This window comes from Pongo pygmaeus, chromosome 3, assembly GCF_028885625.2.
Source record: "Pongo pygmaeus isolate AG05252 chromosome 3, NHGRI_mPonPyg2-v2.0_pri, whole genome shotgun sequence".
Lineage (NCBI taxonomy): Eukaryota > Metazoa > Chordata > Mammalia > Primates > Hominidae > Pongo > Pongo pygmaeus.
The window spans coordinates 14991864-15008956 of record NC_072376.2 but is presented as its reverse complement, the minus strand read 5'-3'; the positions used below and the strand labels follow the sequence as shown (position 1 = coordinate 15008956).

Sequence of the window (17093 nt, the reverse complement as noted above, 5' to 3'; positions counted from 1 at the left end):
CTCTTAAATAAACTGAGTGGCAAACTCAGTTTCATAAACTAGTTTTTTTGTCTCTTTTTCTTTTATTTCAATTTATTTCTTAAACACACACACACTGTAATTAGTCCATTATACAGTCTGTGGCTGTTTGCCACATACGTAAGTCTGTGGCTTTTTACGTAGACTTCTATGAAGTCTATTAACTTCTGTGGGATCCACCTGCTTCCCAGGGAATGCTACATAAACAGCATAGTGCTGACGTATGTGGCAAACAGCCATAGAAGTAAAAGTAGGGGAGGTCCGCATGGCTGCATCTCTGCAGCCTGGAGGAGGAAGCAGGTGCTACATCAACAGCAGCTGACCCTCACCTGTGTAGGTTCTGGCTGCATAGGTCTTGTAGAGGGTGCTTGGAGCCCCTTCCCTTGTGTGATGTTTCAGGTTCTTCGGGGGCCAGGACCTTCCTTTTTCTGTGAAGGGGATAGTGCATCAGTGACAAACAGATTCCACCTCCTGGGCCAACTTCTCTCTGTTGTCAGGTTGCCCAGAGCCCTGTGTTGATTGAAATCTGGAGGTTTAATCCAGACTGACTCAAAAGTGCTGTCATCGGTATGTGATGTCTACTCTGGGGACAGGGGAGTCTCAGATGTCATGTATTTGCCTTCTTTATTTTATTACTTTATTGTGTTGGGCACCCAGGAAGTTATCATTCAGAGCCCAAATCCTAATTGCCTGAAGAAATATATCCGCCAGTTATGGTCTCACCTAAGGCCCTTTGTTTCTCTTACATCAGGAGCTTCCAGAATTAGTTTTACTTACTTGCTATAGTTTCATTGTCCCCTCCAAAACTCATGTTGAGATTTAATTACCATTGTAACTATATTAACAGGCGAGACCTTGGACAGGTGGTTAGGTCATGAGAGCTCTGCCTTCATAAATGGATTAATGCCATTATCATGGGAGTGGGCTCCTGATAAAAGGAGGAAGCTTGACCCCCATTCCCTGTCTGTCTCTTGCACTCGTTTGCCCTTCCATTATGGGATGATGCATCATGAAAGCCTTCACCAGATACCAGCACCAGGCTCTTGGACTTCGTGGCCTTCAGAACTGTGAAAAACAAATTTTTTTCTTTGTAAGTTACCCAGTCTCTGATATTCTGTTATAGCAGCAGAAAACATACTAAGACACTGCTTAAATTGGTTTGTTTTGCTCATTTCCTGCTTCTGAGGTCTCCAGAGTTCCCTCTCTTCCAGGATAGGATGGATATACTGTCTGGAGGAGAGGCAATGCTAGGCAGGAGGAGAAGAACCAGTGATCCCGTTAGTGTGCCCAGCATCCCTCTGCTCAATAAGGCAAATGTAGATGTTCTTTAGAAATGATTGCCAGAGGCTACAGTCCTTCATAATGTTCAGCTCCAGGCCCTGGTGAGGTGGACAGTAACAAGAGATTGAGCCAGCCCCTGCTTGCACCCTTTTCCAGGGGCCCTTTGAGCCCTTTCAATAAAGAGTTTGTTTCTTTACCGAAAGCATAAAGGGTAGTGCAAGAAGAGGCACACAGAACCAAGCTTGTGCACTTTCTAAAGTGAAAAACTTTAGAAGGAATGTCTTGCCTGGCAGGTGCCCTGACGTCCTCCGTGCATGTCCTCCCCCAACCTCATGTGTCTCATGCAGCACTGCAGTGAGGCAGGGTGGATCCTGCAGGTTCAGAGGGGTTGTGATCCACCTGAAGTCACAGTCGGGCAGGGTGTGCCAGAGTTGAAACTGCCGACCTTCCAGATAGAGTTCACTAGTCTCCCCCTGGCATATACGTTTTCGGTTGTCAAGGCCATTATCACAGAGTCACTTTAGAGGACACTGGGGCTACTGTTGATGGTTCACCCAGAGAGCCACTTAGAGGCCATGTGCACTGCCTGATCTTACACCCAGGAATTTGTAGTTGTAACAAGGTCCTTGCGGGACTTCCATTTGCTTCTGTCTTCTGTCCTAGAAGCGGACTTTAGAAAGACTCTTGTGGTAGACATGTGTACTGCTGTGTTGCTGCTGGCCTAATGTCTTCAACACGTGTTCTTAGTGACTCTTAACACTTTTAACCTTAGATTGTGAATATTCACAATTCTACTTGTCATAGTCTGTTTATTCTCTTTACCTTCTATGCTGTTTTTAAAAGCAATACAAACAGAAGCTAGAGTAACCAGTGTTTTGTCTGACACATTCTTCTTGATAAACTTTATGAGATGTGGTTTATATTCGTCTGTACCTTTAGTCACGTGCCTGCTTCTTAGCACAGAGTTGATGAAACCACCCACAGCTTTGCTGGGGGTATTATATTTCTGTATTTTTTTGTTTTTTAGCCCATCACAACATTGATAGCTGATGTTGAAATTGCTTGAGGTAAGTTTGATGCTTTCATTGAAGAGAATCTACAGGACTATAGTTTTTGGTTTTTAGAACATCAAAACATAGCTATTCCTAATACATTAAGTGGGAAATCTAGGTCAGTATGTTAGACATGATATTTTATATATCCAGTCCACCGTCTGTACCTGCAGGTTCCACATCCACAGATTCAACCAACTGTGGATCAAAAATACTCTAAAAAAATTTTTTTAAATAACAGTACAAAAATAAAAATAATAAAAACAATACAGTATAACAGCTACTTATGTGACACTTACATTGTATTAGGTATTTTGAGTAATCTAGAGATGATATACAGTATGTAGGAGGATGTGTGTTGGGGTCCTGGAACCAATCCCACATGGATCCAGAGGGACAACTGTATGTATACATACATTACAATGACCCTCTCTGTATATACATGCATTGCTACATAAATGTGTGTGTATATATATAATATATACACACACACACACACAGTATGTGTGTGTATATTAAAAAAATAAGATTTTTTTAAGTAAAAAAATAAGATTTTTTTTAAGTAAAAAAAAAGATTTTTTTTTTAAGTAAAAAAATAAGATTTTTTTTTTAAGTAAAAAAATAAGATTTTTTTTTTTAAGTAAAAAAATAAGATTTTTTTTTTTAAGTAAAAAAATAAGATTTTTTTTTTTAAGTAAAAAAATAAGGGCTGGTGCGGTGGCTCACGCCTGTAATCCCAGCACTATGGGAGGCTGAGGCGGGCAGATCAGTTGAGGTCAGGAGTTCAAAACCAGCCTGGCCAACATGGTGAAACCCTGTCTCTACTAAAAAAAGTTAGCCGGGTGTGGTGGGGGACCCCCGTTATCCTGCCTGTAATCTCAGCTACTCAACCTGGGAGGCAGAGGTTGCAGTGAGCCGAGATCACACCACTGCACTCCAGCCTGGGCAACAGAGTGAGACTCCATCACAAAAAAAAAAAAAAAAAAAAAAAGAAAGTGTTTTTTTAGAGTAAAAAAATAAGCCAGCTGTGGTAGTACCTGCCTGTAGTGCCAGCTACTGGGGTGGGGGGCTGTGGTAGAAGGATTGCTTGAGCCCAGGAGTTCAAAGATGCAGTGAACCATGATTATACCTGTGAATAGCCAACACACTCATGCACTCCAACTTGGAAAATGTAGTGAGACCCTATCTCTAAAAAAACAAACAAACAAAAATCTAGAAATCTGTGTACCAACCATGTACCTTGAGTATTATGGACTTAAAATTTTTTTCTGGCTGGGCGTGGTGGCTCATTCCTGTAATCCCAGCACTTTGGGAAGCTGAGGTGGGCAGATCACTTGGAGTTAGGAGTTCGAGACCAGCCTGGCCAACATGGTGAAACCCCATCTCTACTAAAAAATATAAAAATTAGCCAGGCGTGGTGGCAGGTGCCTGTAGTCCCAGCTACTTGGGAGGCTGAGGCTTGAACCCGGGAGGTGGAGGTTGCAGTGAGCTGAGATCGTGCCATTGCACTCCAGCCTGGGTGACAGAGTGAGACTCCCTCTCAAAAAATAAATAAATAAAATAAAATAAAATAAATAAACAAAAACCACAAAGTTTTTTTCTATATTGCTATAGTTTAACAAATTGTTTTGCAACAAACATATTGCTGTGCCTCTTGAACGAGTTTATATTTCCTTAGTTCTTAGGCTCCTGGTGGGGACCATTTTAGGATTATGCATTCCTGGTTTTCTCTTTATTAATTCAAAAGCAATTTCTAAAATTGTGTTTAACTTTCATTTCAGCGTCAGGATACTCAAAGTGGAAAGGATCACAGATTTTTGGTAGTTTCTGGGTCTACAAGGACTTTCCAAATCCAGGAGCAACGCCAGTGGCAACGTAGTGACTCAGGCGGGCACCAAGGAAACCGCACCATTGGTCTCTGGGTAGTGCTTTAAGAATGAACACAATCACATTATAGTCCATGGTCCATCACTATTCAAGGATGACTCCCTCCCTTCCTGTCTATTTTTGTTTTTTACTTGTTTACACTGAGTTTCTATTTAGACACTACAACATATGGGGTGTTTGTTCCCATTGGATGCATTTCTGTCAAAACTCTATCAAATGTGATGGCTAGGTTCTAACATATTGCCATGTGTGGAGTGTGCTAAACACACACCAGTTTACAGGAAAGATGCATTTTGTGTACAGTAAACGGTGTATATACCTTTTGTTACCACAGAGTTTTTTAAACAAATGAGTATTATAGGACTTTCTTCTAAATGAGCTAAATAAGTCACCATTGACTTCTTGGTGCTGTTGAAAATAATCCATTTTCACTAAAAGTGTGTGAAACCTACAGCATATCCTTCGCGCAGAGATTTTGATCTATTATACTTTATCAAAGATTGGCCATGTTCCACTTGGAAATGGCATGCAAAAGCAATCGTGGGAACCTGTGTAACTCCATCTGGCAAATTCAAAAGAGAGAGAGAGATCTTGAGAGAAAGAAATGCTGTTCATTCAAAAGTGGAGTTGTTTTAACAGAGGCCAATTACGGTGTACAGTTTAACAGAGTTTTCTGTTGCATTAGGATAAACATTATTTGGAGTGCAGCTAACATGAATATCATCAGACTAGTGTCAAGTGTTCTAAAATGAAATATGAGAAGATCCTGTCACAATTCTTAGACCTGGTGTCCAGCATGGATGAAACCTTTGAGTTTTGTCCCTAAATTTACATGAAAGCACAAGGTAAATATCCATTTGCTTTAGGATTTTCATGTTGGATCTGTCATTATCAAAAGTGATCAGCAATGAAAAACTGGTCGGACAAAATTTAACACTGACGTAATGAAATTCCAGATGTAGGCATTCCCCCACGTCTTTTCATGTGCAGATTGCAGTTCTGATTCATTTCAATAAAAAGGAACTTGGAAAACATGGCCTGTATGTTACTTCCTTGAGTAGATCCAGCGACTCACAACTTAGATGATGAAATTTGGGCATATGTTATTTGTGAATTTATTCCATTACTTATTATTAAAGGGCCTATTATACAGAAGTAATTCAAGGTCAAGGTCAAAGTGGGCTATTTTTTTAGATCTTCTTCAGATCTAAAGTCATCATTTCTTAGGGAACTGTCCAGGTCACAATACTACACAATTGGATACCAACTATAGGCAAACTCTACTTTGCCTGGTGTACTCCTAAACATACAACAGTAAAAATGAATTTTTTTAAAACAACACACAAGAGGCTTGCAATTTAAACAAAACTATATAGTGTATAATTCTTCTGGAGGAAATTATCTTTTAACTTCCCATTTTTTGAAAACCTGATTTTTCTATCACACATTTAAATAATTCAAGTTATTCAAGCCAACTTAATACTCCTAGTGTCACTCTTGCAACTTTTATTTATTTATTTTTCAGTATCTCAAATCACCAAACACAGTGGAAGGATATGGTCCTAAAGTTCTTATCTTTGCTAAAAAAAAAAAAAAAAAATCAGCTTGTCCGGGCGCAGTGGCTCACGCCTGTAATCCCAACACTTTGGGAGGCCGAGGGGGGTGGATCATGAGGTTAGGAGATCGGGACCATCCTGGCCAACATAGTGAAACCCCATCTCTACTAAAAATACAAAAAGTAGCTGGGCGTGGTGACGGGCACCTGTAGTCCCAGCTACTCGGGAGGCTGAGGCAGGAGAATTGCTTGAACCTGGAAGGCAGAGGTTGCAGTGGGCTGAGGTCGCGCCACTGCACTCCAGCCTGCTGAGAGAGTGAGACTCTGTCTCAAAAAAGAAAAAAATCAGCCTTTCCTCAACCCCATTGCACACTCAGCCTGGTAGTACAAGATGTTTTCTTTTTTCCCTCTCTCTTTGGAAATAATTTCCTTGAAAGAACTCTCTACACATCTCTATGTCCACTTTCTCATTTCCATTGCTTCTTCAACCCGCGTGACCTGCCTTCTGTCCCCACCACTCCTGAAGGGCTCCTGTCGGGGTCACCGAGGACTTGACTTTTGTGAACACATCCCCTTTACAAAGATCTCCCTTCAGGCTCCCAAAAGAGCCCTCTCCAGTGTCCTCTTGGGGCATGGCTGTCTATTCCTCAGTCTCCTTCCAACACTCATCTCTCCAGTTCTTAAATTTAGGTGGCATTCTCAGGTTCTCTTCTGGTCCACCCCTCACTCTCTCCTTGGGTGATTTCATTCGCTCATCACCTCACCTGCTCCCTTTGGTTCTCTCGTCACACAGAGCTCCAGCCAACCCTGTGTTCATGACATGTCTCCACCCAGATGCACCTTAAACCAGAGGTTGGCAACCTTTCTAAGAAAAGGGTCAGACAGTGAATATATTTCACTTTCTGGGCCATGTGGCCTATGTCTCCTCAACTCTGTTGTAGCACAAAAGTAGCCATAGGCAATATGTCAGTGAATAGATATTGCCGTGTTCTCCAACAATTACAAAAGCAGGCCACGTGGGCCACAGTTTATGGCCCCTGCCTTAAACCACTGTCCTGACCTGCACATCCCCACAGGTTCTCCCCACCATGTTCCCTTTCTTGAATTTCTCCACCTTCACCCTATCACTGGAGGTGGAGGAATCTCTTAAGTCTGCTTTCCCCCTCCCTTCCATCCACCCTTGGTCACCAAGCCTTCCTCTCCATCCCCACTGATGAGATCCTCTTATGGTTTTCATAATGTCTCTTGGCTAGTGAGGCATTCCCCTCTTTCTTTTAGGCTTCCAGCCCCCCGAGTTTTGGCTAGACATAGGCTACCTGGTGGGGACTATGTTTCCCAGCCTCCCTTGCAGCTAGATGTGGCTGAGTGACTAGGCTTAGGCCAGCAGTAAGTAAGTGAAGTGTCTACTAAGACAAAACTGCAGATCCTGGACTTGTTCCACTGGAAATGGCAGCAATCAAACAAACCTTGGAAGGCATGTGTTAAATTTGAAGAACTTCCAGGCATGAACCTGGAAGACTGGTTCATAATAGAGAAGGTCTTTTTGTTAGAGCAACTCAGCCCATACAGAGCCAGCTTGCCCACTACCCTCCCTGTGCACAGCCTACCTGTCCACCAATCCTTTTTCAACACAGCCATCTCTTACAGTGCAAATCGGATCATGACACGCCACACTTAAAAGATTAACAAGCAAATAAGAAAGAAGAGAAATTGGGCTGGGCATGGTGGCTCATGCCTGTAATCCCAGCACTTTGGGAGGCCAAGGCGGGTGGATGATCTGAGGTCAGGAGTTCAAGACCAGCCTGACCAATATGGTGAAAACTTGTCTCTACTAAAAATACAAAAATTAGCCAGGTGTGGTGGCATGTGCCTATAGTCCCAGCTACTTGGGAGGCTGAGACAGGAGAATTGCTTGAACCCAGGAGGCGGAGGTTGCAGTGAGCCGAGATCACGCCATTGCACTCCAGCCTGGGTGGCAGAGCAAAACTCCGTCTCAAAAAAAGAGAGAGAAATCACTGCCTTCAAGAGGATTAAAGCAGGATGAAGTGACAGAGGAACAGAAGAGCTCATTTACATTGTATAGCGAGAGAAGGCCTCTGTGAAGGTAGCAGGGAGAAGCCAGGCATGCAATGTTCAAGGAAAAGATTTTCAGGCAGTGGGCACGACTAGTGCAAAGGTCTTGAGGCTTGGCTTGTCCCAAAAGCGAAAAGAGGAAGAGTGTGATTAGAGCTCTTATGATAAGTTCCCATTGCAGGGTAAACTCAGCCTCACTAGGGCATTGAAAAGCGCTGGCCATAACCTCAGGGCAGCTAGATGGGTCTAGCAAGCTGTTCCCTGCAACACTGTGGTGAGTGGGGGAAAGGAAGTTGGAGCTGAACACCTGCCTTCCTCTGGCCACGACATGGAGCCTGGCTTGGAGTGCTGTTTACTCCAGGGGCTCCTGAGTTGGAAGCACACAAAGGGCAAGCCTCTGTCTTAGAACTGGCCCTGTGGATTGGTACAGGGGCTGCGGACCACACCCTGAGTCACCTCTCCAGCCTGATTCTCACCACTGCCTCCTTGCCCTTGACATTTCAGCCGTCCATAAACCTGCACTCCAGGAGCACTCCTTGCAGGAAACATTGTCCTGCATTAAGAATCTGCCCTTGGCCAGGTGCAGTGGCTCGTGCCTGTAATCTCAGCACTTAGGGAGGCTGAAGTGGATAGATCACTTGTCAGGAGATTGAGGCCAGCCTGGCCAACGTCGTGAAACCCCATCTCTACTAAAAACACAAAAATTAGCCTGGCATGATGGTAGGCGCCTGTAATCCCAACTACTCAGGTAGCTGAGGCAGGACAATCGCCTGAACCTGGGAGGTGGAGGTTGCAGTGAGCCAAGATTGTGCCACTGCACTCCAGCCTGGGTGGCAAAGTAAGACTGTCTAAAAAAAAAAAAAGAAAAGGAACCTACCTTTAGCTGGTTGAGGTGGTTCACATCTGTAATTCCAGTGACTCCAGAGGACAAGGAAGCAGGAGGATTGCTTGAGGCCAGGAGTTTGAGATCAGCCTGGACAACAGAGTGAGACCCTGTCCCTAAAAATAATTAAAAATTTAGCTGGGTGTGGCAGCCCATGCCTGTAGTCCCAGTTACTTGAGAGGCTGAGGCAGGAGAAGTAATTGAGCCCAGGAGTTGGAGGCTACAGTGAGCTATAATTACACCACTGCAATCCGGTCTAGGTGACAGAATGAGGTCAAAAAAACAAAAAACATCTGCCTTTTACCCTTTCTCAACCTAACAAATTGACTGACTTGTCTTGAAGGTTTGGCACCACTTCTTGGAAGCTTCCTTTGCTCCCCACCTGGGGTGACGCCCTCTTCTGGAAGGCTCTCACCGCTACACACACAGTGGCTGCCAAAGCTCAGCCTGGCTTTAGTTCCAGCCCTACTAGGTCTTCTCAGGACCCAGGATATCCAGGTGGAAGGAAGGCTGTGCCAGGTAGCAACTACCCCACGTGGGATAGCCAGGATAAATCCCTCACATTCAAACTAGTCCCCCAATATCCGTCAACCCTATTCCTAACAGCAAATTGCCACCTTTGGTCCACTCCACAGTGCCCTCTGGAAGGGTCACCAAAGGACAGTTATGACCATACCAAACTATGATTCTTGACACAGAACCAAAAGTTATTTTCAATTTATTTTGTTTTTTTCTATTTTTAGAACAATAATAACAATATTTAAAATCATATTTTCCTGTGATATAATTAAAACTGTGTTATTTCAATTGAATTTGAAATAGAATTTATGGTCTAAAACAGACTGAATCCCAGTGTGAACATATATTTGCATGCCTTCCTCGTCATCATTCAGTTGGTGCAATTGTCAGACATGTAATAAGAAGGGAAGTGAACATTGCAGCACTGTGGCCTGTGGCCACGGTGACGGCGGGACAGCCCCACAGAGGCCACACCAGGTGACTCTCAGCTCAGTGGGTGGGAGGGGGAGTGTCTCTGTGTCCCTCTGGCACACGCTTCCTCACACAACCTCACATAGTCTTTTTTTGCATTTGCTGGGCCATCTCATAACACCTAGGCTCACAAAATTCTGGCTTCCTTTGGATTAACTAAACCCATGGTCCCCCAAGATGGGGATTCCAGGGAGCAGGAGGGAGCCTTGAGGCAGCCCAGACTCCCAGCTGCAAACTTCTCTTTCCAGAATTCCACTGCCACACCTTGGCATATACCAAATGTTGACAAAGAAGGCTGTTCCCGTACAAGGGCCAATTTTAGAGCAAGCTCCCTGTGGTTGGAAAACTGTAAAACCCTCAGCCCCAAAGCTGTGTGTAGTGCTTTGTGCGTGAGAGGGCTGGGGCAGATCTCTCTGAGGCACGCAGGAAAACCATTCCCTTTGCTTGTGGTGGGCGGCCCCTGGTGGCTGCTCTGCCCCTGCCAAGTGTTACGTGTCTAAGGTCTGTGGGCATGTTTCTCATTTGCTGCAAAACACCCTCCCCACCCTTGCAGAGAAAGAGTCTTTTGTACAGCACCCTTTAAAGGGTGACTCGTCCCACTTGGGTTCTTGCTCCCGGTGCAGGGTTGCAGGCAAGTTTATCAGAGTATCGCCATGAAGTTCGTCCCCTGCCTCCTGCTGGTGACCTTGTCCTGCCTGGGGACTTTGGGTCAGGCCCCGAGGCAAAAGCAAGGAAGCACTGGGGAGGAATTCCATTTCCAGACTGGAGGGAGAGATTCCTGCATTATGCGCCCCAGCAGCTTGGGGCAAGGTGCTGGAGAAGTCTGGCTTCGCGTCGACTGCCGCAACACAGAGGAGACATACTGGTGTGAGTACAGGGGGCAGCCCAGCATGTGCCAGGCTTTCGCTGCTGACCCCAAACCTTACTGGAATCAAGCCCTGCAGGAGCTGAGTCGCCTTCACCATGCGTGCCAGGGGGCCCCGGTGCTGAGGCCATCCGTGTGCAGGGAGGCTGGGCCCCAGGCCCACATGCAGCAGGTGACTTCCAGCCTCAAGGGCAGCCCAGCGCCCAACCAACAGCCTGAGGCTGGGACGCCATCTCTGAGGCCCAAGGCCACAGTGAAACTCACAGAAGCAACACAGCTGGGAAAGGACTCGATGGAAGAGCTGGGAAAAGCCAAACCCACCACCCGACCCACAGCCAAACCTACCCAGCCTGGACCCAGGCCCGGAGGGAATGAGGAAGCAAAGAAGAAGGCCTGGGAACACTGTTGGAAACCCTTCCAGGCCCTGTGCGCCTTTCTCATCAGCTTCTTCCGAGGGTGACAGGTGAAAGACCCCTACAGGTAACAACACCCTTTCCTTTACTCATATGCAGAGGCTACGTGAAAGGCACTTAGCACTTTCACAGCTGCTGTGACCACATCAGAGTCTCAGCGTGTGTTTGGGGGTGGGTTTGAGGCTGTCTGTTGCAGAGCAGAGTAGATGAGGTGGTTCATCCGGAGTGGCACTTGACTCTGGTGATGCCCAGGAATCACCTACAAGGAGCTCTAAAAATGGTGATGCCCGGGCCCCTCGCCAGACCGTTCGTTCCATCTATGTCTCCAACATAGTAGCGCAGGAATGTGGACTTTTAAAACTCTCCCCCAAGTGATTTGAATTTGCAGCCAAGGTTGAGAATCTCCTTGTGATGGGACCACCTCACTGTTAAACTGAGGCCTTTGGAATTCTGCCGGGTGACGTTTCCAACTGAACCAAGCCTTTGCTGCAGCTGTTTGTGGCCGAGGTGCTACGTCCTGGTGGAGGTGTCGCCACACCTCGTCTTGTTCTCAGTTTTTTCTCCTACAGTCGAGTTAGGGTGGGGGGTGTTGTGCACCGAGGAAAGTTTGAGTCAAATAATCTTCAAAGTCTTTCTCACAGCTCTCAAAGCCTTTGATTGTTTTTTGTTCATCACAGAGGAGAAAATCTAATTAATAATAACAGATTTAATCAACTCCAAGTATTGCTTTTAAAAGACCAAACTTTTTCTTGTGGAAATAAGGCTTATTACTGATCTCTATCCTTAAATGCAGCAGCTTTCATTAATTTTGCACACCAGCAAGGAGCTCATTTATCTGGGATTCTAGTCTTATTTGTGCGCTTTGAGTTTAAAAGGAGAGTTTCTGAGGTTTTTCATATTATCTATGTAAGAAAAATAGGAACAAAGCAGATATCCTGATAAATAGCACTTTGATAACTAATATCACAAAACAAATAAGGCTTTTTCTAAAAGCGCCCAGGCAGCAAGAAATGTTGGGTCACAACAAAGTTGTTTTGGTGTCTGCCGTTCTGGGCTGGAGGTTTTCTGTTTGTTTAATATTTCAGATCTGTCCCAGATGAGAAAAGGGGCCACTTAAGCCAAAAAAAATTACTATTGAAGGGAGGTCCTTTTTTTTTTCTTTTAAAAGTTGATTTTTTTGGTCTTTCCACAATTAAGACATACAAATCATTTGAAAAATTCAAACACAACAGAAAAATACAAAGAATTTTAAAACTTCATCCATAATCCCACCACACAGAGATAAACAATGTTAACAGAAGTGTACCCATTTAGACATCCATCTATGCGTATCTATACAGACAGATGTACAGCTTATATACAGATGCATACAGGCACTAAAGCTTAAAACAATATCTTGATCCTGCAGATAAGCTGCATAGGATTACTGTATTAGCTTGCTAGGGCTGCCATAGCAAAATACCACCAAATGGGTGGCTTAAACAGCAGAAATATATTTTCTCACAATTCTGGAGACTGAAATTCCAAGATCAAGGTGTCAGCAGGATCGGTGTCTTCTGAGGACTCTCTCCTTGACTCCTAGATGACAGCCTTCTCGCTGTCATTCCTCTGAGTGGATCTGTGTCCTCATCTCTTTTTGTCAGGATACCATTCACACTGGGTGAAGTCCCACCCAAACAGCCCCATTTTACCTTAACCACCTCTTTAATGGCCCCTATCTTTAAATACAAACACTCCCTGAGGTACTGGAGGTTAGGACTGAAGTCTACGGTTTTTAGGTTTTGGGAGGGACACAATTCACACAATTCAGCCCATAACAACTAACAAAGAAGTTTTCATCCCTTCTTTTTTTTTTTTTTTTTTAGAGCTGACCTCTCCCTGACAGAGAACCATCTCTTTTTATATTACGCCGCTTTCAGTCCAACGTTCTCACACTGGAAGAAGAGAGTTTCTAATCAGATGCAACTGCCCAAATTCTTGATCTGCAGCTTCTCTGAAGTTTGGAAAAGAAACCTTCCTTTCTGGAGTTTGCAGAGTTCAGCAATATGATAGGGAACAGGTGCTGATGGGCCCAAGAGTGACAAGCGTACACATCTACTTTTTATCTGTAGAAGTTTTGCTTTGTTGATCGGAGCCTTCTATGAAAGTTTAAATATGTAACACATTCATGAATTTCCAGTTTAGCCTTCTGAGCAGGACATGAATTTGTCACATTTCATTGCATGGTAACATGGACTTGGGAGTTAGAGAAAGTTCAATAAATAGCAGCTATGTGTGTGCAAAATAAAAGAATGATTTCAGAAATATGACTTTAGTCTTCTTAATGAATGCGATACCTAGATGCTATAGAGATCATGTATACCCCTTAAGTCACTATTATTTTATTCAGGGTGCCATCATGCATTACACAGACTAGGTGGCTTAAAGCAACAGAAATGTGTTCTCTCACAGTGACGGAGGCAAGAAGTGCCTCAAGATGTCACCAAAGTTAGTTTCTCTTGTAGGGTCTCAGGGAAAATCTGTTCAGTGCCTCTCTCTCAGTTTCTTAAAGTTGCTGGAATCCTTGACATTCCTTGGCTTATAGACATATCACTCTAATCCCTGCCTCTGTCTTCACGTGGACTTTTCCCTTGCGTGTGTGTCAAATCTCCCTCTCCTGATAAGGGCACCAGCCATTGGATTAGGGTCCATCCTAATCAAGAAAGACCTTATCTTAACTCCATCATGTCTGCAAACACCCTGTTCCCAAATAAGATCATATTCACAGATTCCGAATGGACATAAATTTTTGGTGGGCACTATTCAACCCAGCACAGCCACCCTGCAGCAATAGCAACTAGCCAAAAAGATAGAGAAGTGAAACTGAAGGAGAACAACCCTGTACACTCAGCAATTAAATTAATCAACAGAGTTGGAAAGGAAGAAAATTAGATTTTATTAGACGTACGCAAAAAGGGACTCACTCTCTTCTTAATTTCTTATTTGTCTTACCTAAGAACACATTAATAGTCCACTCTCTTTTTCTTTTTAATGGCTATTTATTTATTTGAGATGGGGGTCTCGCTCTGTCACCCAGGCTGGAGTGCAGTGGTGCAATCTCGGCTCACTGCAACCTCTGCCTCCTGGGTTCAAGTGATTCTCCTGCCTTAGCCTCCCGAGTAGCTGGGATTACAGGTGTGTGCCACCATGCCCAGCTAATTTTTGTATTTTTAGTAGAGACAAGGTTTCACCATGTTGGCCAGGCTGGTCTCGAACTCCTGACCTCAGGTGATCCACCCTCAGCCTCCCAAAGTGCTAGAATTACAGGCGTGAGCCACTGCACCAGGCCCACTAGTCCACTCTTGATGTACTTAAATTGTTTCCCCATCTAGCCTAGCAGTGCCCAACCCTAGCTACATGATGGAGTCACCTGGGGCAACTTTTCAAAAACACTGGTGCTTGGACGTCAGCACCAGAGGTTATGGTGTAACTGGCCAGGGATGGGGCCTGAGCATGTGCAATTTTACATTTCCCCTGGTGACTCTAATATGCAGCCAAGTTTAAGAAACACCACCCTTGATTAATTGAATTAGAATCTCTGGGGTATATCCTAGGTAATTTCCAGGCAATTCTATGTGCAACCTGAGTTGAAGACTACTAATATGGCCTCTATGTGTAGTTCACACAATTAAGAAATATTTATTCATCATCAACTATGTCCCAAGCACTGTGCAAGATATTGGATAGGGGAGAGATGAACTAACCAATTAGGTTTCACATATTAGAAGTGCAGTGAAGTAGTGGAAACCAAGACAACACATTGATGAGTGTAGGAGATGACACAGAAGGCTGTGGGTGGGGGCAGCCAGGGGATGTTTGCTGGGGTTGAGCTTCTAAAATATATATACATCAAGCATCTGCTGTGACATACCAAGTCTATTTCTTATAAGGGCTCTGAGCCTTTCACTCGCCCCCTCATATAACTCTCACTACATCCCTAAGAGGTAAGTAGTTTTATTCCCAATTATAAACCAAGGGACTTGAAAGCCTGGAGAGGTGAGTTGTACATAGCTTGTCAAGAGTCAGGACAGCAGAGAAATCCAGGTCCACCCAATTCTAACGCTCATGGCGTTCAATTTATAAACATCACAGAATAGGCTGGGATTTGTCACAAACCATTTTTCAACAACATTTTAAACTAACATCACCATATAGCTGACCAGTGATATTAAAGATGAAAATCTGTGCTACCCAAAGGGTGACAGGTGGGCCAGAGGCATCTGCTTCTGCTGGGGAGCTTTAGAAATGCTAATTCTTGGCCGGGGGTAGTAGCTCATGCCTGTAATCCCAGCACTTTGGGAAGCTGAGGAGCGCAGATGACCTTAGGCCAAGAGTTTGAGACAAGCCTGGCCAACATGGCGAAACCCTATTTCTACTAAAAAATACAAAAAATAGCTGGGTGTGGTGGTAGGCACCTGTAATCCCAGCTACTCAGGAGGCTGAAGCAGGAAAATCACTTGAACCAGGGAGGCGGAGGTTGCAGTGAGCCAAAATCGTGCCCCTGCACTCCAGCCTGGGCAACACAGCGGGACTCCATCTCAAAAAAAAAAAAAAAAAAAAAGCTAATTCTCAGGCCCCACCACAGACAAACTGAACCACAGTATCTGAGTGAGGCCCAGAAATGTGTATTTTAACATTTCCATGTGTTCTATGCAGGGTAACATTGGCCAAGCAATATTTCAGTCATCCTAAAAGTAAAGGCTTTGTTAAACCTTAAAGCAGATAATTCTGACATAGGCTACAATATGGATGAACCATGAGTACATTATGCTAGATAAAATAAGCCAGTCACAAAAGACATATACTGCACGATTCCACTGATATGAGGTACCTAAACTAGTCAAAAATCACAGATACCAAAAGTAGAATGTTGGCTGCCAGAGACTGGTGAGGTGAGAATGGGAAGTTAGTTTAATGTTTATAGAGTTTTAGTTTTATAGGATTAAAAGAGTTCTTGAAGTGGACAGCAGTGATGGTTGCATAACAAATGTAATTAATACTACCAAATTATACACTTAAAATTGTTAAGGTGGCATATTTTATGATATACATATTTTATTGGAATTTTAAAAAGAAATTTTAAAAAAGAAAATTCTTTTCACCAAAAGGTACTGAAATAACAGCATATCCATAAGAAAAATATGAATATCTACTATTACTTGATACAAAAAAAAGAACTGAAATTGGTTTATATACTGAAATGTAAAGGGTGGTTTCTCCCTAATACTGGGGGTGCTCCTTTCCTTCGACAGTGACATAATCTATTTGTCCTAATTCAAGGTCTGCTACATCCATCTTTATTAATCAAGTACTCACCCACACCCAGTCCTTCCTCATCGATGGGTCACCAATCATGAGGGCTGGGTACGGTAGTAGAACTCAGCCACTGAAAGAGTTCATTACGGTTCACAGATTCTGGCAATTAATCGTATGATCTTCCATATTCAATAACCCAAACCAGGGGGTGGTAGAAGCAACAGATTGGAGTCACCCTCTTTGTGTTGTCACTGATGGTGTCAAATAATGATGAAACCAGTGAAGATTCCAAGGTGGTAGGGTCAATTTTTTTTTTTTTTAAAGAAAAAGAGCAGTGGTTGAGAGATTTTATGGTGAAATCATGGACATAGAGAACCGATCTCCCTGAATCTCTGCCTCTTCTGTCCTGATTTTCTCCAAACACCTCTTCCAAGGGGAATGTTTCCTCTGAGGAGCAGCTGCATGTAATGCTCACGCTGTCTGCTAAAGACGTGTAGGCCACAGTGCAGATAACATCATCTATCTAGCAATTTTCTGAGTCACGTCTTCCAAAGTCTATCTTACCACTTAAAAATGGTGCCAACCTGAGACCAAGGACATGAAATGTGCATTGAATGTTTTGTCCATTAGCCCACTACTGGGGGCACCATTGCTGTGAACAGCATGGCATCATCTAACTACAAGTGAACCAGATACTAAACCAAGCACAGAACAGTCTCCAGTGCCACTATGGTGTGGCCAGAATCTGCCAGCTTCACAGAATGGCAACTCCATGATGACA

At 43.9% G+C, this 17093-nt stretch overlaps 2 protein-coding genes and 1 long non-coding RNA gene across 11 annotated transcripts in view; 2 read left to right on the top strand and 1 right to left on the bottom strand.

Moving 5' to 3' along the window:
* Positions 1–5270, top strand: part of PROM1 (prominin 1) — a 112424-nt gene extending 107154 nt beyond the window's left edge. For all 8 annotated transcript variants that reach the window (XM_054485658.2, XM_063663529.1, XM_054485657.2 and 5 more), the window contains 2 exons: positions 2327–2366; positions 4133–5270. In XM_054485658.2, the coding sequence (XP_054341633.1) occupies positions 2327–2342 (16 nt within the window). In that variant the 3' untranslated portion in view covers positions 2343–2366; positions 4133–5270. The remainder of the gene's footprint in view (positions 1–2326; positions 2367–4132) is intronic.
* LOC129035347 (uncharacterized) overlaps positions 1–16563 on the bottom strand; it is a 31667-nt gene extending 15104 nt beyond the window's left edge. Inside the window, exons 1-3 of one of the 2 annotated variants that reach the window (XR_008502172.2) lie at positions 16373–16563; positions 8744–8865; positions 348–446 (exon numbers count right to left, since the gene is read on the bottom strand). This is a non-coding gene — a long non-coding RNA (uncharacterized LOC129035347). The remainder of the gene's footprint in view (positions 1–347; positions 447–8743; positions 8866–16372) is intronic. The other variant, XR_008502173.1, reaches the window with a different exon arrangement.
* On the top strand, positions 10258–13312 carry FGFBP2 (fibroblast growth factor binding protein 2). The gene is made up of 2 exons (XM_054485665.2): positions 10258–11084; positions 12883–13312. Exon 1 carries the CDS (start codon positions 10393–10395, stop codon positions 11062–11064), a length of 672 nt encoding a protein of 223 aa, XP_054341640.1. The 5' UTR covers positions 10258–10392; the 3' UTR covers positions 11065–11084; positions 12883–13312.
* Positions 16564–17093: the final 530 nt, after the last annotated feature.

Excerpts from the sequence above, each read along its gene's own strand:
- FGFBP2 (XM_054485665.2), top strand. The coding sequence starts at position 10,393 with ATGAAGTTCGTCCCCTGCCTCCTGCTGGTGACCTTGTCCTGCCTGGGG.